The sequence below is a fragment of the Armigeres subalbatus genome, chromosome 1 (genome assembly GCF_024139115.2).
Source record: "Armigeres subalbatus isolate Guangzhou_Male chromosome 1, GZ_Asu_2, whole genome shotgun sequence".
Lineage (NCBI taxonomy): Eukaryota > Metazoa > Arthropoda > Insecta > Diptera > Culicidae > Armigeres > Armigeres subalbatus.
The window spans coordinates 60719282-60743284 of NC_085139.1; the positions used below are offsets into that span (position 1 = coordinate 60719282).

At 42.3% G+C, this 24003-nt stretch overlaps 1 protein-coding gene across 1 annotated transcript in view; it reads right to left on the reverse strand.

Moving 5' to 3' along the window:
- Positions 1–235: 235 nt before the first annotated feature.
- LOC134226186 (cytoplasmic polyadenylation element-binding protein 2) overlaps positions 236–24003 on the reverse strand; it is a 1213088-nt gene continuing 1189320 nt past the window's right edge. The window contains exons 7-10 of the mRNA XM_062706791.1: positions 15210–15420; positions 712–797; positions 437–643; positions 236–372 (exon numbers count right to left, since the gene is read on the reverse strand). Of these exons, the coding sequence (XP_062562775.1) occupies positions 256–372; positions 437–643; positions 712–797; positions 15210–15420 (621 nt within the window). The 3' untranslated portion in view covers positions 236–255. The remainder of the gene's footprint in view (positions 373–436; positions 644–711; positions 798–15209; positions 15421–24003) is intronic.

Here is a 24003-nt window from a genome sequence, read left to right on the forward strand (position 1 = left end):
ATAGTTTGATGACCCCGGCTGACCAAAGCTGTGGAAGGCGTTGGCTGCTGCTGCCCCGAGGGAGTTGCTGCCGCTGCTGCTTCCGCCCCCGCTATTGCTCCCAACAGCGGACTGATGATGTGAGGGTTGCTGCTGTTGACTGTGGTGGTGATGTGGCTGCTGATGATTTTGGCTCGATCTCGTCGACGTTGCGTTCGCAAAAGCAGATGATGCTGTTCTTCCCGCTGCAGTCGATATTGATCGTGGTGGTTGGCGTTAACACCAGCGAAAGGGCACTGCCCGGGGCCGGTCCGCACCCTCCTTGACGAGGGGCTTGTGGTACTCGCGTCCGGATCGCGAGTGGATGTGAGCCCAGCAGTGTTCGCAGTAATACTGCCGGTCGGGATGGAACAACGTTAGGAAGTATGTTACCAAAATGACGGTTGACGGAACTCACCTGTAGACAGGTAACGTTGGCGCAGAAAAACGGCGCAAATTTGCCGCCACAGCGTTGACCTTGGCACTCGTCGCACATCTGATCGTCCAAGACGTACGGTTTCACTTCAACGCGTTTGTCGATGTCGCCGTGCTGGAGCTGAACGAAACGTGCGGAGATGGCGGCGATGTAGCTTTGTTGGTTGGAGAACGCCACACGACCGGCACCCTGAAATCGACGAATAAGATTTCTTTTTGTAGAAGCAGAACCGATCATGAGGAACTCGGGGATCTTACCTTTGGATACTTGAGTTCGGGATCCGTGTCGATACCAGCATAGCAAACGCCTCCATAGAGACGGTCCATGATCATGGCGAGTTCATCTAGAATTGAGGGTATAGAACAATAGCGAATAAGTTTCAAATAGTGGTTTTTTCAGATCAAAAATAAATTGTTCACTTGTCATAAGACGAGTTTGTACAATCCCATTGAAATTCCCCCACTTAACCCTTTATAAGGCAGTGGCAACTATATTGTCACCAACAAATAATATGTTTTTCTATTTATTAACAAGACCTCTACTTATTATTTCACATGTAGTGACTTTATTTGCTTCCTAGTAACACCCCAGATGAATTTGAGCCATAAAAAAATTGAAATGTCAATTTGAGAACAGTTTGTTTACGAACAGATCGTAAGTTTCGGGTGGAAGAAGGATTTTCAGTTATAATTCGTTAAAAAAACGACAAAGATATATTTTTCCCGTTGGTATTAATTATTTTGAATCTCCTGTGTTAGATTACTACGTGATTAGCGCGAAAAAAGCTTTGCCTTTCTGTATATTTGGTTTTTGGATTTTTGACGAAATTGTGTTTTTTCCCCAAGGGTCCCGGAACTAGAAAACCATTATGAATGTAAATGCTTTGGAATTTATTTCATTGAGGATGCCGATGACAGGTAAGTGCTCACAGTCAATGTATGATTAGAAGAGGATAATTAGTTCGACACATCATCTGTCCGCCATCTGCACCTCAGGATAGATGGTACGTAGTACTTTCCTTCGAAAACTCCAAGTGCGCGTTGGACTTCCACGAGTATCGCCCATATCTTGTGCCCGTAGAGGGCTACTATGTACAGGTATATTGAGTGTTTTGTAGGTTGTCAGTTTGATACGTTGGCGAACTCTGTTTGATGTTTTACGGAGTCCATCGCACATATGATTTCCTTCCATGATGCGTCTCCAATATTGAAAACATGTAGTGCATTCGCCCATGAATTCCGCCTGTTATTGGTCCTCGAATTTTTTTTGGAATTGTTCAGTCACACTATTTCCTTCTGGATTTCCTGGAGACCCGGAGCTGAAAAACGTATGTCCTGCACGCGTACTCTTGCACTATGACCGCAACGCAATCGTTGTCTGCCACATCGCCATCTGGGTGCTCTTCATACTCCTACCATCATGTTTGGATCACCTCCCACTCGTTTTTAGGAAGGTTCCCGTTACAAGTGTCAAGGCTGTGGTGGTGGCACATGACTCTTACGTGAACGGCTCAACTTCTTATAGAACTTTTTTCCAAGGCAATATCTCATTTCTACCACAGCAGGTACAACTGGTATCACTGAGGCGCTCTTCTGGCTGAGACTTGGTGTCCTCGTCCTTGGTATCAACGTAGATCCCGCAAAAACTGAAAATATTCATCAACCGTTTTTATTTCTGCAGCTCAGCAAAATTCCCACAGCCGTGTGCCCAGCAAAATAAAAAAAAAAACAACTGATAATCCGTCAAAAATAAGGATTGTTAGTTGGGTTTTGGTAAATTATTTGCTGATTTTTAGCAACTTTAAATGATATCTCAGCGAAAAACATGTTTGTCAGAGCTCGACTGTGTGCATCTCGGTAAAAGTTGAACAAATTGCTGAGATCCTGTAAAAAATTCAGGCCTGGTTGCCTCACATCTGATTCTCAAATGCTCAGCTCCATCAACACCGTGGAATGGTAGTCCAAAGCACCTTTTTTCCCCGCAAAAATATCCACAAGGCCACATGGAGATCACCTAACCAAGAAACCGGAAACCAAATCGACCACGTTCTAATCGACGGTAAATTCTTCTCCGACATCACGAACGTCCGCATTTACCGCTGTGCGAATATTGATCCGACCACTACCTCGTTCCTGTATGCCTGCGCTCAAAACTCATGACGGTGTACAACACGCGTCGAAGTCGGACGCCGCGGCTTAACATTGGGCAAGACTGTAGACTAGCCCAATGATACGCGCAGCAGCTGGAAGTTGCACTCTCAACGGAAGAGCAGCTAGGCGCAGCGTCTCTTGAAGATGGCTGGAGAGATATTCGATCCGCCATTGGAAGCACCGTAACCGCTGCACTTGGCACGGTGCCACGAAGATGGCGGTATGGTGAAGGACCTGGGAGAACGCGCGCAGGACATAATTTTACCGGCTCCGGATCTCCATGAAATCCAGGAGGAGATTGGCCGGCTCCAGGAGGAGACAAAGGCCCTGGGGTTGACCAAATACCAGGAGAGCTATTTAAACACGGTGGTGAGGCACTGGCTAGAGCGTTGCACTGTGTCATTACCAAGATTTGGGAGGAGGAAGTTTTGTCGCAGGAGTGGATGGAAGGTGTCGTGTTTCCCATCTACAAAAAAGGCAATAAGCCGGATTGTAGCAACTACCGCGGAATCACATTGCTGAACGCCGCCTACAAGGTACCCTCCCAAATTTTATGCCGTCGAGTAGCACCAATGGCAAGGGAGTTCGTGAAGCAGTACCAGGCGGGTTTTATGGGCGAACGCTCCACCACGGACCAGGTGTTCGCCATTCGCCAAGTACTGCAGAAGTGCCGCGAATACAACGTGCCCACACATCATCTATTCATCGACTTCAGAGCCGCATATGATACAATCGATCGGGACCAGCTATGGCAGCTAATGCACGAACACGGATTTCCGGATAAACTGACACGGTTGATCAAAGCGACGATGGATCGGGTGATGTGCGTAGTTCGAGTTTCAGGGGCATTCTCGAGTCCCTTCGAAACCCGCAGAGGGTTACGGCAAGGTGATTGTCTTTCGTGTCTGCTATTCAACGTCGCTCTGGAGGGAGTAATACGAAGGGCAGGGATTAACACGAGTGGTACAATTTTCAATAAGTCCGTCCAGCTATTTGGCTTCGCCGGCGACATAGATATTATGGCACGTAACTTTGAGAAGATGGAAGAAGCCTATCAGACTGAAGAGGGAAGCTAAGCGGATCGGACTAGTCATCAACACGTCGAAGACGAAGTACATTATAGGAAGAGGCTCAAGAGAAGACAATGGGAGCCACTCACCGCGAGTTTGCATCGGTGGTGACGAAATCGAGGTGGTAGAAGAATTTGTGTACTTGGACTCACTGGTGACTGCCGAAAATGATACCAGCAGAGAAATTCGGAGACGCATGGTGGCTGGAAATCGTACGTACTTTGGACTCCGCAAGACGCTCCGATCGAATAGAGTTCGCCGCCGTTCCAAACTGACAATCTACAAAACGCTCATTAGACCGGTAGTCCTCTACGGACACGAGACCTGGACGATGCTCGTGGAGGACCAACGTGCACTTGGAGTTTTCGAAAGGAAAGTGCTGCGTACCATCTATGGTAGAGTGCAGATGGCGGACGGTACGTGGAGGAGGCGAATGAACCACGAGTTGCATGAGCTGCTGGGAAAAAAATCCATCGTTAATACCGCGAACATCGGACGACTGCGGTGGGCCGGGCACGTAGCCAGAATGTCGGACAGTAACCCGGTGAAAATGGTTCTCGACAACTATCCGACGGACACAAGAAGGCGAGGTGCGCAGCGGGCAAGGTGGATCGATCAGGTGGAAGATGACTTGCGGACCCTCCGTAGACTGCGTGGTTGGCGACGTGTAGCCATGGACCGAGCCGAATGGAGAAGACTCTTATATACCGCACAGGCCACTTCGGCCTTAGTCTGAATAAATAATAATCCAGCTACACCGGCATTAAAAACCAATATCAATATAAATTAGATTACATCGTGTACATCGGACAGACGAAACGGATGCTGGAAGTGAGGATCATGGAACACAAGAACGACAGCAAAAAGCGAAACCCGCGATCTGGCCTGGCTGTACACTCAATGGAGGAAGGACACGTGTTCAATTTCGAAAAAACCACCGTACTGGAGAGAATCGTGGACCCGGAGACCAAGATGATTGCGGAGGTACTCCACATTAAAAAACAAGGCGAAAGGCAATCGGTAAACCTGCAACGTGAATGTGGGAATATCAACAGCACGTACAATGTGCTATTGGCTAGGCTACATGAAGGCGAACACAAACGAACAACAAGCGATACCAATAATGTGGAGAACGAAACAGGCGCAGATGGGCGTTGAGAAATCTGTGATAGAGTAAAGGGTGGTGGGAAATTAAATTACTAGTTTAATAATTACGCATTAGCGAATTGTGAGTGTTTAATTGTGAATGTAATTTTGTGTAAAATGTTTGTAGTTTTTTGTAATAAATGTTTATTTTTAGACGTCTGATGATGGCTGAAGAATAGTAGGCCGAAACGCGTAACGTGAAAAATGCCTTTTTGATTTCATCGTCACCGGAAAAAGCCAATCAATTTCAATTAATGAAATCCACGGTGATTAGCTCAAACCAGAATATAAATTAGAGATTGTTAACGGCCACCCATTACGGGACGGAGACAAGCAAGCCCTGGTCTGGAATCCTGCATGACATTGCAGCAGCCGCGATAAAGAAATAAAGGAAGCGGTGTTGTCCAAATTCAAATTATTAATTCTCATTATTTTTATTATTTTCTCAGACTAAGGCCGGGGGTCTTCCACGAAAGGCTGAATGATATAAGGCTGAAAACTCACAAGGCTGGAAAAGTAAGAATCTTACATAAGGCTGAAATAACAAAAGGTTGAAACTCGAAAGGCTTAAAAATCGTGAGAAACCAATTTTATTGAAAGAATTCACATTTGACGTAAGGGGCACAAACTAAAATGATCCGAAACCTTCTTGCGACTTCTTTTTGTCTTTTATAATGTTGTGAAAAATCATATGTGAATATGTACGTTATGTGGAAACACATATTCACATATGAGTTTTCACAACATTGTAAATTGATATCCAAGTCGGCTGCTTTTATCCCCGTAAATTGGCCATTAACTTTGATTGAACTTCTTTTTGTCTTTAAATTTTTATGTGGAATTCTTGTTTTTAAGTCTATACAGTTAAAAAAATGGAGGTAACATAGAAAGGAACAGGAACAGTACTTTATTGTTCTTGGTTCTTGTGTTTGGTTTTCGATTCTGGCCAAGATTACTTTCTTATTTTTTATTCTTTATTCTTTATTCTTCCCTCTTGTTCCTTCTTCGTTTTCCTTCTTTGTTCTTCCTTCTTTCTTCCTACTTCATTCTCCCTTTTTTCATCTTCCTTCTTTTTTATTCCATAGTTCTTCCTTCTTAATTCCTCCTTCCTTGTTCCAATTTCCTTCTTCTACCTTCCTTATTCCCTACTTCTTCCTACTTCTTATTTTCTGGTTTCTTCTTCCTACATTTTTTTGTTTTTCTTCCCTTCTTCATTCTTTCTTATTTATTTCTTCTTTCTTTTCCTTGTTTTGTCTTCTTTTTTCTTCTTTCATTTCCTTGTTTTTTCTTCCTTTCTGTCTTCTTTCCTCTACCTTCTTCCTTTGCCTAGTTTCTTCTTCTTTTTTACTTATTCCTTTTTCTTTATTCTTTTTTAATTCTACCTTCTTCTTTCTTTTTCCCTGCTTTCAATATTTTTTTCTTTTCTTTCTTCCATCCTTTCTTCTTCTTTTTTTTCCTTCTTCCTTGTATCTTGTTTCTTCATCTTTCTCCCTTCTTTCGTCCTGTTTTTCTTTGCTCCTTCCCTTTTTCCTTCTTCTTTCTTTCACCTTCTTTCTTTTTTCCTTCATTATTGTTCCTTCTTCTTTCTTCTTCCATCTTTATCCTTCCTTCTTCTTCTTTCATCTTTCAATCTTTCATCGTTTTTTCTTCTCCCTTCTTCCGTCTTCTTACTTCTTCTTTTCTCTTTCCTTCTTCTCTGTGCAATTTTTTTATTTATTATTCATTATTTATTCTTTATCCTTTATTCTTTATTCTCTATTCTCTATTGTCTATTCTTTATTCTTTATTATTTATTCTTTATTATTTATTCTTTATCCTTTATTCTTTTTTCTTTATTCTTTATTCTTTATTCTGTATTCTTTATTCTTTTTTTCTTTTTTCTTTATTCTTTATTCTTTATTTTTTATTTTTTATTCTTTTATTCTTTTTACTTTATTCGTTACTAGCAGACCCGATGAGCTTCGTTTCACCTAAAATTGATTTATTGTCTGATTAATTCTCGAGTTATGAAGAAATTGATGTTTCAATTGTATGGGAGCTCCCATGTGCAAAGGGGGGAGGGGTCTCGAACCATCTTAAGAACATTTCCCAGCCCCAAAAACCTCTACATACAAATTTTCACGCCGATCGGTTCAGTATTTTTGTAGTCTATAAGGTTCAGACAGACAGAAATTCATTTTTATGTATTCAACCACGAGTCGACCGTCGGACCCCGGTTCGAATTTTTCAATCTTCTCGCAAAACAAATTCTTTCAAGAATTTCTTCCGCAATTCTTTTTTAGAAATCGCGGAATGTCCTTTGAGAATTTCTTTGTATATTCCATTGGAAATTGGTGAGTCCAGTGCGTGTTGGCTCTTGTTTCGGACAGCAGAACGATCGCGCTTTTTGCCGAAATATTGTGTTCTGCATTGCGCGGCCGTCAGTGCCTGTTTTGTCGTGTTTCTGTTAAAAAGCAGATAGTTCGCGCGGCCGAGTGAGTAAACAATTGGTGCGTGATCGGACGTGTTTCAGGTAGGATTTAAAAAATTGGTAAAATTCGAGTTTTTGGTTCTGTTCTTAATGTTCGGTGAATAAGTGTTCGGTTGATAGTGTTTTGTATATGATGCGATTTTGGATTTTATCCAGGTTACTTTGTCCTCCTTTGGACGGTTCGTAAGTAAATTGATGAATTTATTTTAATATTTTTTCAGCATATTCTGTTATTGACAAACGCTCTATATTGTCGAATAGAGCTCTCTTTTATTCACCTTACCCACTAACACAAATTTTCCTTCCCGAGACATCTATGAAGTTAGTATGGGTTCCCTGCATCTTCACTAGTAGATGTTGAACTAACATTCCTTCCCTTCCTTCCGTGATTGTAAGGAGGTGGCCAGGTATACAACTGCTACTGTATAGGAAAAGGTACTAATCCCAAGTATCAATTTGCGACAATATAAGTAGATTGCTCAATGAATCGCCTGCTTTGAGCGTAATTACAGCGGCACACCAGGAGTTAACTTTCGGAAATCAGTATGGCGAAAGGAATCTAAGGTTCGATTTCTCAAAATTAAGTACCTTCATCAAAAAAATATTTGGTAGGCGTAGTAGCGAACACCTTCCTACATAACCGGTACCAAATAGTTTTTCATGAAAAGTTCCTAATTTTGAGAAAACCCGCGTTAGATGTCTTTCGCCATACAAATTTCTTGCGGTTAACTCATGCTGGCTATTTGCGCATATACGATAGCGCCTGGAAGTGGAAGCGGCGAGTAGCAAATCAGCCACTGCCAATAATTCATTGAGCATTGTATAGCCACCCACGATTTGTACAATCACATATGCTATGCTATGCTATGCTAAGAAGATGGACTATTCAACCACTCAACATAGTTGGTACAATATATCGTATGATTGGGATTCATTTCATCCCATCAATTTTACCCTTTCGATACATTCCAGCCATCTGATACTTTCAGCCTTTTGAGACTTTCAGCCTTTCGGGATTTCAGCCTTTTGAGTTTTTTTTGTGAAAATTTTACTTACGGCTGAAATAATAAAAGGCTGAAACTCGAAAGGCTGAAAAATCGTGAGAAGCCGATTTTTAAGAAGAATTCATATTTGACGTTTAATAGGGGAACATACTAAAATGAACCGAATTCTTCTTGCGACTCCTTGTTGTCTTTAAATTTTTATACAGATTCTAATTTTTTTGTCTGTACAGTACAAGAAAGGAGGTTGCATAGAAAAGAACAAGACTTTTGTTCTTGGTACTTGTGTGAGGTATTTGCCAAGATTACTTCCTTGTTTTTTATTCTTTATTCTTTATTCTTCTCTCTTCTTCCTTCTTCTTCTGCCTTTGTTATTTTACCTTCTTTTTTCCTGCTCCCTTCTCCCTTTTTCGTCTTAATTATTTTTTCCTTCTTCTGCCTTTGTTATTTTACCTTCTTTCTTCCTGCTCCCTTCTCCCTTTTTCGTCTTAATTATATTTTCCTTTTTCATTTTTCTTCAATGCTTCCTTGTCTCTTTTCCTTCTTCGTTCAACTTTCCTTCTTTTTCCTTCTTCTTTCCTTGTTTCTATTTACTTCTTCCTTCTTCTGTCTCCCTTCTATATTATTCCTTCTTCCTTGTTCCTTGTTTCATCTTCCCACTTGTTTTTTTCTGTTTTCTTCTACCTAAATTTTACTTTGATCTTTTATATATATTTTTTTTTTCTAATTTCTTTATTAACGTGATTTTTTATCTTAATAGTAAGTTCATCACGGTGCTTCTTTGATCTTTTTCTTCCTTCCTTTTTGCCTTCTTACTTCTTCCTTCTCCTTGTTTTTTCTTCCCTTTTCCTTCTTCATCCTTTCTGCCTTGTTCCTTCTTCCTTTTTCTTCTTTCTTTTTCTTGTCCCTTTCTCTCTTTTCTTTCTTCCTTCTACCTTCTTCCTTATTCATTCTACGTTCTTCCTTCTTCGTCCTTCCTTCTACTTTCTTCATTTCTTCTTTCATTCTTCTTCTTTATTTCTTTTTCCTTCTTCTCTCGTTCTGTCTGTTCTTCTTTCATTTTTCTTTTATTTTCTTCTTTTTTTTCTACCTTCTTCTATCTTTTTCTTAATTCTTCCTTCCTTCTTCTTCCTTTTTCTTGTCTTCTTCTTTCTTTGTTCTTTATTCTCTATGGCACTATAGTTTATTCTTTATATGTTTTATTCGTTATTCCTATTCTCTATTCTGAATTTTTTATTCTATTTTATTTTCTTTTTCGTTTTTTTTTCTTTATTTTTAATTTTTTGTTCCTTATTTTTTATGTTTTATTTTTCTTTATTCTTCATTCTTCATTCTTTATTAATTATTCATATTCTTTATTATTTTATTCATTGCTCAACCACTCAACTTGGATGGTATAGCAACTCATATGGTTGGAATTCATTTCATCCCATCAATTTCTGCTTTTCGATACATTTTAGCCTTCTGATAATTTTAATCTTTTGAGACTTTCAACCTTTTGAGATTTTAGCTTTGTGAGTTCAGCCTCATGTGTTTCAGCCTTCCGCAGGACACCCCACACGACACCTTCCATCCACTCCTGTGGCAGAATCTCATCCTCCCAAACCTTGATAATTACCCAGTGCAGCGATCTAGCCAGCAGGGGCAGCAGGGACTATGTCCAAGGGCTTGACGATCCCTCCCCAGGCCATCTGCGAGTTGTGGCGCCTGCCTAGGATGTGGTGGGGTTTGACAGTGGGCCCTGTTAAACCTCTATAAAAAGCTGCATGTATCCGCAAGTAGGCTCCGCCAAAGCGACCGTGTGCCGCTCAAAGCGCACAAGCCCAAGTCCTGGTGTTAGGTGGGACGCTAAACAGCCCTGACACGACGGCCCTCCGACGAGACAGGAGGTTTGCGCAGGCCCAATAAGCCGCCTTTAAAACAACTATTACGAACGACATAGAAGATAATACGACTCGATACAATCGGCAACGACTTAGGCGACGAATAAAGGATCACGATTGGAAGCTTGGAACATGGAACTGCAAGTCGCTAGGCTTTGCAGGTTGCGATAGGATAATCTACGATGAATTACATCCCCGCAACTTCGATGTCGTAGCGCTGCAGGAAATCTGCTGGACAGGACAGAAAGTGTGGAAAAGCGGGCATCGAGCGGCTACCTTCTACCAAAGCTGTGGCACCACCAACGAGCTGGGAACCGGCTTCATAGTGCTGGGAAAGATGCGCCAACGCGTGATTGGGTGGCAGCCAATCAACGCAAGGATGTGCAAGCTGAGGATAAAAGGCCGTTTCTTCAACTCAACGCATCAGCATCATCAACGTGCACTGCCCACACGAAGGGAGATCCGACGACGAGAAAGAAGCGTTCTATGCGCAGCTGGAGCAGACATACGATGGATGCCCACTGCGGGACGTCAAAATCGTCATCGGTGACATGAACGCTCAGGTAGGAAGGGAGGAAATGTATAGACCGGTCATCGGACCGGATAGTCTGCATACCGTATCGAACGACAACGGCCAACGATGCATAAACTTTGCAGCCTCCCGCGGGATGGTAGTCAGAAGCACTTTCTTCCCCCGTAATAATATCCACAAGGCCACATGGAAATCACCTAACCAAGTAACGGAAAACCAAATCGACCACGTTCTAATCGACGGTAAATTCTTCTCCGACATCACGAACGTACGCACTTACCGCAGTGCGAATATTGAATCCGACCACTACCTCGTCGCAGTATGTCTGCGCTCAAAACTCTCGACGGTGATCAACACGCGTCGGAGTCGTCCGCCGCGGCTTAACATTGGGCGGCTACAAGACGGTAGACTAGCCCAAGACTACGCGCAGCAGCTGGAAGTGGCACTCCCAACGGAAGAGCAGCTAGGCGCAGCATCTCTTGAAGATGGCTGGAGAGATATTCGATCCGCCATTGGAAGCACCGCAACCGCTGCACTAGGCACGGTGGCTCCGGATCAGAGAAACGACTGGTATGACGGCGAATGTGAGCAGTTAGTTGAGGAGAAGAATGCAGCATGGGCGAGATTGCTGCAACACCGCACGAGGGCGAACGAGGCACGATACAAACGGGCGCGGAACAGACAAAACTCGATTTTCCGGAGGAAAAAGCGCCAGCAGGAAGATCGAGACCGTGAAGAGACGGAGGAACTGTACCGCGCTAATAACGCACGAAAGTTCTATGAGAAGTTGAACCGTTCACGTAAGGGCCACGTGCCACAGCCCGATATGTGTAAGGACATAAACGGGAACCTTCTTACGAACGAGCGTGAGGTGATCCAAAGGTGGCGGCAGCACTACGAAGAGCACCTGAATGGCGATATGGCAGACAACGGTGGCGGTATGGTAATGAACCTAGGAGCACGCGCGCAGGACATGCGACTTCCGGCTCCGAATCTCCAGGAAATCCAGGAGGAGATCGGTCGGCTGAAAAACAACAAAGCCCCTGGAGTTGACCAACTACCAGGAGAGCTGTTTAAACACGGTGGTGAAGCACTGGCTAGAGCGCTGCACTGGGTGATTACCAAGGTTTGGGAGGATGAGGTTCTGCCGCAGGAGTGGATGGAAAGTGTCGTGTGTCCCATCTACGAAAAGGGCGATAAGCTGGATTGTAGCAACTACCGCGCAATCACATTGCTGAACGCCGCCTACAAGGTACTCTCCCAAATTTTATGCCGTCGACTAACACCAATTGCAAGAGAGTTCGTGGGGCAGTACCAGGCGGGATTTATGGGTGAACGCTCTACCACAGACCAGGTGTTCGCCATACGTCAGGTATTGCAGAAATGCCGCGAATACAACGTGCCCACACATCATCTATTTATCGACTTCAAAGCCGCATATGATACAATCGATCGGGACCAGCTATGGCAGCTAATGCACGAAAACGGATTTCCGGATAAACTGATACGGTTGATCAAGGCGACGATGGATCGGGTGATGTGCGTAGTTCGAGTTTCAGGGGCATTCTCGAGTCCCTTCGAAACCCGTAGAGGGTTACGGCAAGGTGATGGTCTTTCGTGTCTGCTATTCAACATCGCTTTGGAGGGAGTAATACGAAGGGCAGGGATTGACACGAGTGGTACGATTTTCACGAAGTCCGTCCAGTTATTTGGTTTCGCCGACGACATTGATATCATGGCACGTAACTTTGAGAGGATGGAGGAAGCCTACATCAGACTGAAAAGCGAAGCTAAACGGATTGGACTAGTCATCAACACGTCGAAGACGAAGTACATGATAGGAAGAGGCTCAAGAGAGGTCAATGTGAGCCACCCACCACGAGTTTGTATCGGTGGTGACGAAATCGAGGTGGTAGAAGAATTCGTGTACTTGGGCTCACTGGTGACCGCCGATAACGATACCAGCAGAGAAATTCGGAGACGCATAGTGGCTGGAAATCGTACGTACTTTGGACTCCGCAAGACGCTCCGATCGAATAGAGTTCGCCGCCGTACCAAACTGACTATCTACAAAACGCTTATAAGACCGGTAGTTCTCTACGGACACGAGACCTGGACGATGCTCGTGGAGGACCAACGCGCACTGGGAGTTTTCGAAAGGAAAGTGTTGCGTACCATCTATGGTGGGTTGCAGATGGCGGACGGTACGTGGAGGAGGCGAATGAACCACGAGTTGCATCAGCTGTTGGGAGAACCATCCATCGTTCACACCGCGAAAATCGGAAGACTGCGGTGGGCCGGGCACGTAGCCAGAATGTCGGACAGTAATCCGGTGAAAATGGTTCTCGACAACGATCCGACGGGAACAAGAAGGCGAGGAGCACAGCGGGCAAGGTGGATCGATCAGGTGGAGGACGACTTGCGGACCCTCCGCAGACTGCGTGGTTGGCGAAGTGCAGCCATGAACCGAGCTGAATGGAGAAGTCTTTTATGTGCAGCACAGGCCACTCCGGCCTTAGTCTGATGATAAATAGCGATCTAGCCAATACCTCACCACCGTGTTTACATAGCTCTCTTGGTAGTTGGTCAACCCCAGAGGCTTTGTTGTTCTTCAGCCGGCCAATCTCCACCTGTATTTCTTGGAAGCCGGAAAACGTATGTCATGCGTCTACCGTTTTGCAATCTTGGGCTAGTCTACCGCCCAATGTTTAGCCGTGGCGAATGACTCCGGCGGGTGTTGTACAGCGCAGACATATAGCAACGAGGTAGTAGTCGGATTCAATATTCGCAATACGGTAAGTGCGGACGTTCGGTAGACTCACGGTCCAAAGAATCTAAAACAAGATCATTTTGTCAAGGACTGCGTTTTACACTGGAGTACTGATTTTGCGTCAAGCGAAGATGATATTCAGTAGAGAGCGCGGAAGAGGCTGTAGGCTTCGTGGAAGGCCGCGTACACGATAACTTTTTGTAGGTGAAAAGAATCTGAGAACGCTAAACGTTAAGGGCGCCGGGAAGCGATTGGCCCAGGATCGAGTCCAGTGGAGAAGGGTACTCTCTTCATCGAAAAGGAGCTGTAGCCCATCAAGCATCAAGTACTAATTTTGCACGATTGTTCACCCAACCAGCGGATGGCAGATTTTAATACAGTTCTGCATAAGAACCTTGCAGAAACTTTATAATAATTGGGCATATACAAAATCTGTATTATTTCAATACAAATATTGTATTGAAACAATACAGATTTGTATTATTTTAATACAATATTTGTATAAAAAGCTTACAGAATTGTATATGCCCAGATTTTATACAATAATTGTCAGATTTGTTTTTTGGGTGTTCGTCCAACTGGTGGATGAAGTAACTCCAAACTGGTCAGAATTTGACGAAGGATCGGCGCCGGTGACTTGCCGGGTCTACAATAGGGGCTGAAGGATTTGGTGTTCTTCTGTTAGTGTCTCTTCAATATGTACACACTTCTTTCAACCTGGCCGTTAGATTGTGGATGTAACGGGGCATTTAACATCTTATGTGACATCATATACGATCTTGTGTTGACTGGGATAGTCTATACTCTACGTGGACGCGTTCCCATGGCTTGATTGTGGCCATCACAGTACCGGAGCTAACTTTGGTAGCGACTTTGTAGACGCATTGACGACACGTCTTTACACCATCGAACAATTACGTTATCGAGGGTGGGGCATTGTTGTTGGCAGGCGATTGTAACGGCATAATCCATGAAGATTGTTTAAGTTAAAAATGACAGTTGTGCTTCCGTATCGAGTGGTGTGCCCCCGAAAACGCGAACACTTTGAAACTTGGATTCCGTGAGGAGTGCCCTTAAAGTAAGCAGATCTCGGCATGCTTCTCAATTTTCACCGGAAGGAAGGCTTCAGCAACAAACCATTCTAGCTAAACACAGTTCTAGAGGACATTTTGGCAAAAATGTCTTCCGGCAATGGCAAAGGATAACGGTGCGGCAGTAGTGCAGCGTTGAGGCCTGTCGAATAGTCCTCGCATATATACGCATTGTTCCGTTGGCCTTGCGAACCACTACGGTATGAGCCGCTTAGTTGGAGAATTCAGTCGGCGAAATAATGTTGACACGCTCTAGTCTGTCTAACTATTTATCCACCATGGCGTAAGCCACCGGCCGCTCAGGGCGAAATACTGGAACCACTACATGCTTGAGTTCTAACAGTTTTGTTCTATAACGTACCGCCATCGGGGATGACAATGGGTCATCGCTCTCACCGGCAAAGCAAAATCGTTCAAAAAGGTCTCTTATATTTTAGTCTTCTTGCCCTCAGATACATTCAATCTATTCTACAAGCATTCTAAGCAGTTGAAACAGTGACCCATTCTCACCTCTATTTGACCCATTGTCACGATGACGGTAGTTAGAGATTTTACAAATATAATAAAATTCTCAAATGATGATACATACGACAATTTTCCATTCGAACTGTTGAGTAAAATAGCCCCAGATATTGTACTCACATGCTTTCAGCGGTCTCGGAACGCCGCCCACGAACACCGTTTTGCGGGGATCCAGCGGCATCGAGGCATCCAGCACGTAGTCGGCATCGGCCAGGCGCCACGGTCGTATCTGGACCGCTTTGTTCTTGATGGTCGGCGACGACACCGTAATGTACAGTTTGTCATCCTCCGGGTGGCATGTTTCGATCAGTTTCTGCACGCCGCGCTCCTCCTGCAAGCAAAAACAGAGAAAAAGGAAAAAAAATAACAACAGAAAATCAGTACCGAAGCCCATAAATCACTCGGCGTGTCCCGTCCCGGTGACGACGGATTCCGCGAGGCCAATATATTTCAAACTTTTCCGGTGTGTACCGAACAGATAGACAGGTTCGTTTTGTTTTCGACTGTCGCACATTTCAGCACTATAGCCGCCTATAACCAGAAGAACGTGAATGGCAATAACCGCACCGCGAGTGCTCTTCCACATGAGCTCACCAGGCTGGGGAAAAACTTTTCCTCTTCACACCTCAATTCCAGAAGTTTCGTACAGCAGGTGGGATTGTGGAGTGGAAAAGTTTTCCCTATATGCTTAAAAAAATCCGTTGCTTGTTGTTGATAGACTATAAATTTTAATGCAATTGTTGTGTTCACGCCCAAGTAACATTTTAAGTTTTATTCCTCTCTTGGAATGGTTTTCAAGATCAAATTATAAGAACTCACAATAAAACCCACGACCACACGACAACCTTCTGATGACCACTATAAGAGTAAGATATGACCAAGTGGCCCACCCTTGATAACCACTATAAACGTATTATAAGAGTATTTGGAAACCCTTTTCAAGCCACCCGCAAAAAAGGGAATTTGGCTGCGGCAGCTGTCAAAAAAGTTGCTTTGAAAAAGAGAAAAAAACATCACAGAATAATAATAACAAAATGGATTGTAGATGAAAATGACAACAACAAAATATATTTTCCAAGGTTTTTTCTTCGGTATATATTCATTGAAATGAGCTGCGCGTTCAGTTTTATTGTGAAACCTAGTAAAAAAATGAGATTGAGCACTAGGCGCCGACAAAATTATGTAGTTCTGGGCAATACGCTGGACATAATTATAACATCGATACTCTAAATATCCACTTATTCCATTGATTTCTCTCACCAATATATTTGCAATTCTAACCAATTGCCCAGAAAGTTCTTTATGCGGCGTAAATATTGTCTAGAAGTGAATTTCAGTAATGAATTTCACTGATTTGGAAATGCTTTTCTATTTTCAATATGGCCATCATGCATATCGAGCAGAAAAATGTTGCTCTCGACGAACACCGTAATAAACTCTTTGCAATGCAAATATTCTTATTGTGGTTATTCATTCGACCACATTACGGCCAAAAATTTTGGCTTTGATGGAGCTTTGAAAATATGATTTATTACGCTCTCAGTTATAACCGTAAAGCTGCCCATAAGATCAATCAGCATTTGACGTTTGAAGCTTTTTCAGCAAATTTATGAGAGGTTTAATGATAGCAATAAGAACGCCAATAGAACCTAACAACTGGTCATGGTGACTGCTGTTATAAATCCGCTATAAGAATTGAATAAATCTAACAAGCATTGAAATTGTTACTTGGGCGCGCACGGTGTTGTGTATTGAAATAGATAGGTTTAAAATATGTGCCAGCGCCATATCAATGATTCCCATTGGTCATATCAGCTGTCAATAGCAACTACTCATAGACGCCTTGAAAACGCAAAAGCTTTAACTCGTTTCACTTAATATACTAAAAACTATTTCATAAAACGGGTCGGCTTTGTCCTGACGTAGAACCGCTTTTCATCATCATTATTTGTATTTGATGAATACCTCGAATCCCTGCTCAAAGAAAATCTCGAGAAATTTCTTTTGCATAACTATTTTTTTGACAAAGAACGATGACTCTTTGTGACCTTTTTAACACATGCACTATGGTAATGAACAAACTTTGGTATGATGTTGGAGGAAACTGCAATATTGCTGAATTAGTTTTAGCTGTAACAGGAGCAAGTTGATTAATTTGTAAATGAACACTGACGAAATTTTGACAAACCTAAAAATCTATCTGGTGAATGGTTATCGACGTGGCAATGGAGCAAGAACAGGTCCGCGAACAATAATTTTTGTGCCCTTGTGGAAATTCTAAATACATTCCACTGCAGTGCACTGATGGATAGGAAAATATCCTTCATTTGACGATGTTCCGAGAGTGATGAAGTTATTCACGAAGACAAAGACAACTCAACAATAAACAAGCAAAAAGGTGAAGAAAGCTGACGCGGTGGAGGTCAAGAAGGTGTGTTTGTTCATGTGTCAGCCGAAATTTACGATCTACGAGGCGGCCAGGCGAAGAAGGCAACTGTTTTTACCGTTTTCATCTCGTTGGTCAACAAAAAAATACACGTTTCGGCCTCCAAGTCAACAAAGTCCAAAAGGTAATGAACCGATACGACGAGAAACATTTTAAAAAACCCTGTGCGTCAGGAAGCGGTTCTAGGTTGCCGGAATCGAGGTGTGTCGATGGACAACGAGACTTTCATCAAAATGGATAAAAAGGAGCTGCCTGGCTGGAGTTTTTTCTTGTCAAGTCACGGTTGTCACTTCTTCATAAGATATTGAAGAACGAGCTCACTTTGAAGCAAGTATCAATTTTGACCCTACCATTGCCTTTATAAGTGGTCATCACATTAATGTTCCGAAGTGACTAAGGTTATAAGAGTTTTTGAAATTGTAAACTTCTAAGCATTTAGAATCAAACCAAATATGTTGAAGTAAAACTTAAAAACCATTCTTAGAAGTCATATCTCATACATATGTAAGTTCACATACTTTGGTAAGTGAACTGAAGCTCATGGGGGGCAATTCAACCACACCCTCACCGTCAAGTCCGATTGCTTTAGGATCTCTCAAGAACCATGAGAACTAATAACACATTTCATACGTTTCGTGGGACCGATATCCGGCGAATGTTATTACTGCTCTTTATTGAGTTTATTAAATTGGTTCGTGTTTCTATTTTCTCGATTCCAAATTACACCCTACTTCCGCAACAGGAGGAAAAAAACCAACGTGCTGAATACTTCCTGAAGCGATACGGCAGCCAAACTTTCCAAACAGCACCACAGCAGAACTACTTGAGCGTTTAGCTCTCTCCTCCTGAACCATCATCCACCGTCCGACGACGACGACGACGGCGTGGCGGTGCGGTGATGCAACGTGCAAAAGAAAAACAACAACCAATTGTGCAAGTGGAAGATGCTCACGCTTGGATTGTTGGAAAACTTGACAATTGTTTGCACTGTTTCGGGAGATGGTTTGCGGTGCGATGGTGATGCTACCGAAGTTGCCTCCGGCTGCAGCAGCTAACCGTGAACAGCAGCTTGTTCTTCCGTGTCGCTTTGGCTCAGCGAAGGGGGGGATCCGCGCCTTGTTTCGTTCCCGAGCAAGAGGAAATAAGTGGCTGTTTTATTAGTTTTTTCGTTAAAATTACAATCAAGTTAGGGATTTAAATAAACATTGCCAAATCGTCTCATGACAAGATAAGACATTCCAGTAAAAAGCTCTCAATAATTTTCTTATCACCTGAGTGAAGAACTGATCCAAATATCAGAATTCACATAAATAAAGACAAAAAATTATAATTCATGTAGTTATGGAAAAAAATCTCTCGAAGTTATCTTCTCCGGCTCGGGTCACTACTTTTATTTTTTTCCATTCTATGACGTGTCTATACACTACAGCCCCCGAAGGTGAGAGTGCTTTTCACACATTTCTTTCATTTTCTTAGGAAACAAGTCCGAGGGAACAGAAGAAAAAGTTTACTTTGAACGAGAAAACAGTACACTCGAGGAATCTATTGTAACTGGTGAATCCTTAGAACGGAAACCGACTGTGCCAATGGCGGAGGAAGCATTGCGGGACGGAAGAACCTTGCACGATTGAGAAATGGAACCTATTGCTCCTCGGTAAGAAAGAAGTTTAGTTTTAGCATCAGTTTTATCACTGCGAAGTGCGCCCGCCGGAGGCGCTCGATTGTGTTGTTAAAAGTTTGAATCCACTACTTGCAGAGAAGTGTTTGGGAATAAAATGTCCGGGCAGTATGAGATTATCATTACGTTCAATTGTTTATAGGTGAAGATGTAAATTGAATGCGCTAATGTTTCTAAATTAAGGTTACTTAATTCTGGTGGTAATGTAACGCGACTGGTTGACTAATCAGATGATTCTGGTAACTAGCTGATGCATACTGTGTTTGCTCCATATCACATAACATATAGGCATCTTTGCTGTGGAATGTGGTCCTTCGATGATTTTGGAACGCTAGCGAACCTAGCGGTGGAAGTCAAGCTTTACTGAACAACGCACATTAGACAGAGCAGCATTGCATGCTTTGCTTTCTCTTTCTGTGGCCCTGGATATACGGGAGTGCCGTTAGTCGATTGTTGATACACAAAGAGCCTACTTTGAAATTTGCAATTTGTTCTATGATGTCTATCTGTTTTGTGTCCATATGCTTATTCGGTTCGATCGAATTTGATTTTTTACGTATTCTATCTCTATCTATCTTTTACGTATTCGTGGTGAACGACTCAGGTAGCATGTCTGCTTCCGACTTCGATTTTCTAAATGAACAATTGCATCACATGATTGATGCAATGTTCAAAGCAAGTTCCAAAACTGAAGCTGTTCGTTCAGGTTGGTATCAAATTTACTTAAAAAATTGTTATTGGACTTCGTTTTAATGGATCCAAATAATTCTTTGAAAATTTTAAATTGAAATGACCGCTTTAAAAAGGGTAAGGAAGATGAATTATTCAGCTTCCTATCATCTGGAGGTGAGCCAGCCAAGGGCTGAAAGCCTCCTTAATAAAGATACAAAAAAAAACTTCCTATCAGTTCATAATGTGCATATTGCCATTATAACTGAAGCATATTTAAGACCTGATCTTTTCATTAAAAGAGATCCAAATTATTTTATTTACTAAAATGATCGTCTTGACAGCGCCTTTACTGGGGTTGCCATTGTCATTAATATACGTATCAAACTTAAATTATATTCTTCGTTTGAAACCAAAGTTTTCTAAACCTTGGGAGTTTCTGTTGAAACAAATTTGGGACAATTCAAGACAAAATTTTCAAAACGACTTATCTGCTTTTGTAAACAAAGATTTAAACGACGATTTGACGAATCTGATAGCTCTCATACGCAAACCAACACCATCAACAGGTAGCGGAAACCTTCGCCTACCTATTGGTGGTGTTGGTTTGCGTGGGAGAGCTATCAGATTCGTCAAATCGTCGTTTGAATCTTTGTTTACAAAAGCAGATAAGTCGTTTTGAAAATTTTGTCTTGAATTCTCTTTTATTGCTGCCTACTTTTCTTTCCAGTGCAATGGGCAGCAAAGGAATTTCTTGAGAGCTGATCTTCAAATTCTAACTCGCAACAAATCCAAATTTTTCATAATTGGTGACTTCAATGCCAAACACCGTTCATGGAATAATGCTCAAAGCAACTTTGAGAATAATGTCTCGAAGTTGGATCCCAGTTCGAAACCCTTTTGGAAATTAACGAAAATTCTTTTAAAAAACCTCAACGGCCAATTCCAGCGCTTAAAGAAGGAAATAAAATTTTATTAACAAATGGCGAAAAGGCTCAAAAACTTGCTCAGCAGTTCGAGAGTGCCCATAATTTTAGTCTAGGTCTCATTAGTCTAATTGAGGATCGGGTTACACAGAGCTTCGAAGACATTCTCAATCAAGAGAATGTTTTTGATCCTTCGTTGGAAACTAATTTGGATAAAGTGAGATCTATTACTAGGAAATTTAAAAATATGAGAGCCCCGGGTGATGATGGTATTTTATACATACTTATCAAAAAACATCCTGAGAGCTATTTATCCTTTTTGGTTAATTTATTTAACAAATGTTTTCAATTGGCATACATGAAAAAACGCCAAAGTTGTTCCAATTTGAAGCCGGACAAAAATTGAAGCCGGGCACACAGATACACGCAAAATCATTCGCACATAGTATTACGTTTCTCTGCAACAATTGAGGGCTACATACTATGAAGAATAGCATTTTTTTAAAGCTTTAGTTCTCTGTCGTGATTTTTACGTTAACAACTAGCTAATTGAATCCAACGATGCTTCATCTCTATCCGCTTCCTGCACACAACACAGCTCACTGCTGGACTCAGCAGGCCTTGCTTTTCGGCAATGTTCATCCAACAACCAGACTGTGCTGGACAATATGACAGGGGGAGAAGGAGGAGCACCTACCCCGACATGTGCGACATCTGGATTTGGTTCTAAAATGTAAACAACAGTGTTTATTCTCTACCATCTTTTTGTTATGGCGAGGCAATTTTTATGCACACTTTTGTTTTCGATATTTTATCAAAATCAAACACTCATTCGTGCAGCAATATAACGATGTGGTATGCTTGACATACCTGCTTGATTCTAGGAACTCGGAAAAGAATTTATTTGCAGTAACTAACCGAATATAAATATGTTCGCATTTACGATTGCGCCCTAACACCGGTTCTAAGCTTCGATGCAGAGTACACTAGCTTTGTTCGCCAGTGACAGGCGTACGGGGCCCTTGCAATATGAATACAGTACTAGGTGCTCCAACCTGCCCAGTTTGTGGAAGGGAAGAAGGCGGGGGTGGAAATTTAATTTTCAGTGCAAAACGAAAACAAACCGGCTGGCTCTCCCATACTAAAATCCAAGATGACTGAATCGTGAATTTGGCAGATTGGAACGCCTAGTGGTGTTCTCATCTTGGTGCTGGACCCCGGAGTTTCGAGAGACAGAAAGCCTGCTCTGATCTGGATCACGATGCCTCCGATTCAATGCTTGGTCTACACTGAGAACTAACTATCGACTTCCTCTCCTTCAAGTAGCCGAAATAGAAGTAGTACTCATTACGAAACACTTTAGCATAGCAGCAGCATGTTTGACCCTTTGGGATCTTTTGTTTTGGGATTAAAAAAAAAACGTGACTAAGACACTCCAATTCCATTGGCAGTAGCACGGCATACAAAAAACAAGGCAGGCTCATCACGCAGGTAAACATTCAGTTTTAATGTAAACATGTGACGTAAGTACTATCTTCGCACATGCTGAACCGAGACGATGCTCTACGATCTCAGCATGCTTACTTTTGTACTCCAACATGTTGCGATAAAATATGCGTCATTCGCGAAGTGTCATTTTTCTTACGAGTCTACCTTGTTGTCTGTATACCGTAAACAGTAGCTCACGAATTTCAGGATATCCAATAGAAACTCACAACTCTTGAACAATTACGGATACCCCGTGATCTGCCGTAATCTGAAAAAGTGACGTATACGCCATTTTCCAAATATAGTGTTAACGAGTACTACTCATCGAGCTCTTTAACAGAAAAATGGAAAACATGCATGTTGTAAAATGCAGGGCTGTTACAAACTAGTCGAATTCCAATCCGCGAAATCCGCGACTGGCAAATTGAAATCCGCGACTGTAGAAACAAATCCGCGACAAACAAACATATAGTTTCTTACTTCAAAACACGTTTTATAAATGCGAAATTTCAATATTTTTGCTTCTAATCTATTGGCATATTCGTCGATAGAAAAGAAAATGAAAGAACATTCGCTAATTTATGTAATACCCAAAACGGCATAGTTAATGCTTCAACCAAAAAAAATCAATTTTCAATGTTTCCGGGAAACCCTCAATTCTAATCGATGTTGTATAGGTAAATACCAGTTAGATTAAGGGTTATATTTGAATTATACTTTTTAGTACGCTATATAGTTTTTTTTTTCTTTCTAATCTCTACCATCGTTTTACAAGGGCATGGACGCACCAATAAAAACTTGGATAATGTTTACGATTTGAAAAATGATGTCATTACCACTACGTTAAGCTTATATAACACGGCAGACTCGACACGTTGTTCATTTGCCGGAAGAGCATCAAGCAAAAATAACATGCACTAGAGGTACCGAAAAAGACCGTAGGTAGGCTTCATGGTAGGTCGCGTACACGATGGTGTTTTGCAATTGAAGTAGACCTGAGGGTACTAAACTTCAGTGCGCCTTTTAGCAATTGGCCCAGGATTAACTGAGTATGTTAATGAATCTATATCGGAGTGAAGTTTAGTAAGCGGAAATAGTTAGATTCTGCCCCCCACAACTAACTCGTAAGTGAGTAATCTCCCAAACGAAGGAGGTTCTTGCCAGGATCTAACGATTATTAGCCATCTACAGTGAGCCGTATGTGCTATCCATCGTAGGAGTCTTTTGGAGTCTCAAGGCTCAAGTTCAGTCAGACTGTTCGTTGCAACTAAGTAATCACGAATAAACTCTCAATGGATATAAGAACAGCGAGGAATTTTAAAGCACAGGTAATGGAACAAAAACACATTGAAGTGAAAAAAAAAACTATGATGATGCCTGCAATAGTGGGAGTTTTTAAGCATGGTGCAAAACATGACGCAACTGATGGTCGGGCAATGAAAAAAACCTATCTATCGTTCAACCGACGATATTCGGATTTCTGAATATCGCCCCAATCATCGACATGCGATCTGATCCTTTCTCAACGAAAAGAGAGGTCGAACATCCACAAGGATTTTCTGTTTGGCAGCTGATATTGCCGAGGATGACCAAAACGTGGCATTCCCAACCTAGACCTCAATACTTCAGCAGCAAGTTAACACACCACCGGAGAACTCGTAAAGAAAAGATTAAAACTGCAAGACACTCGAGGATGCAGATGAACCA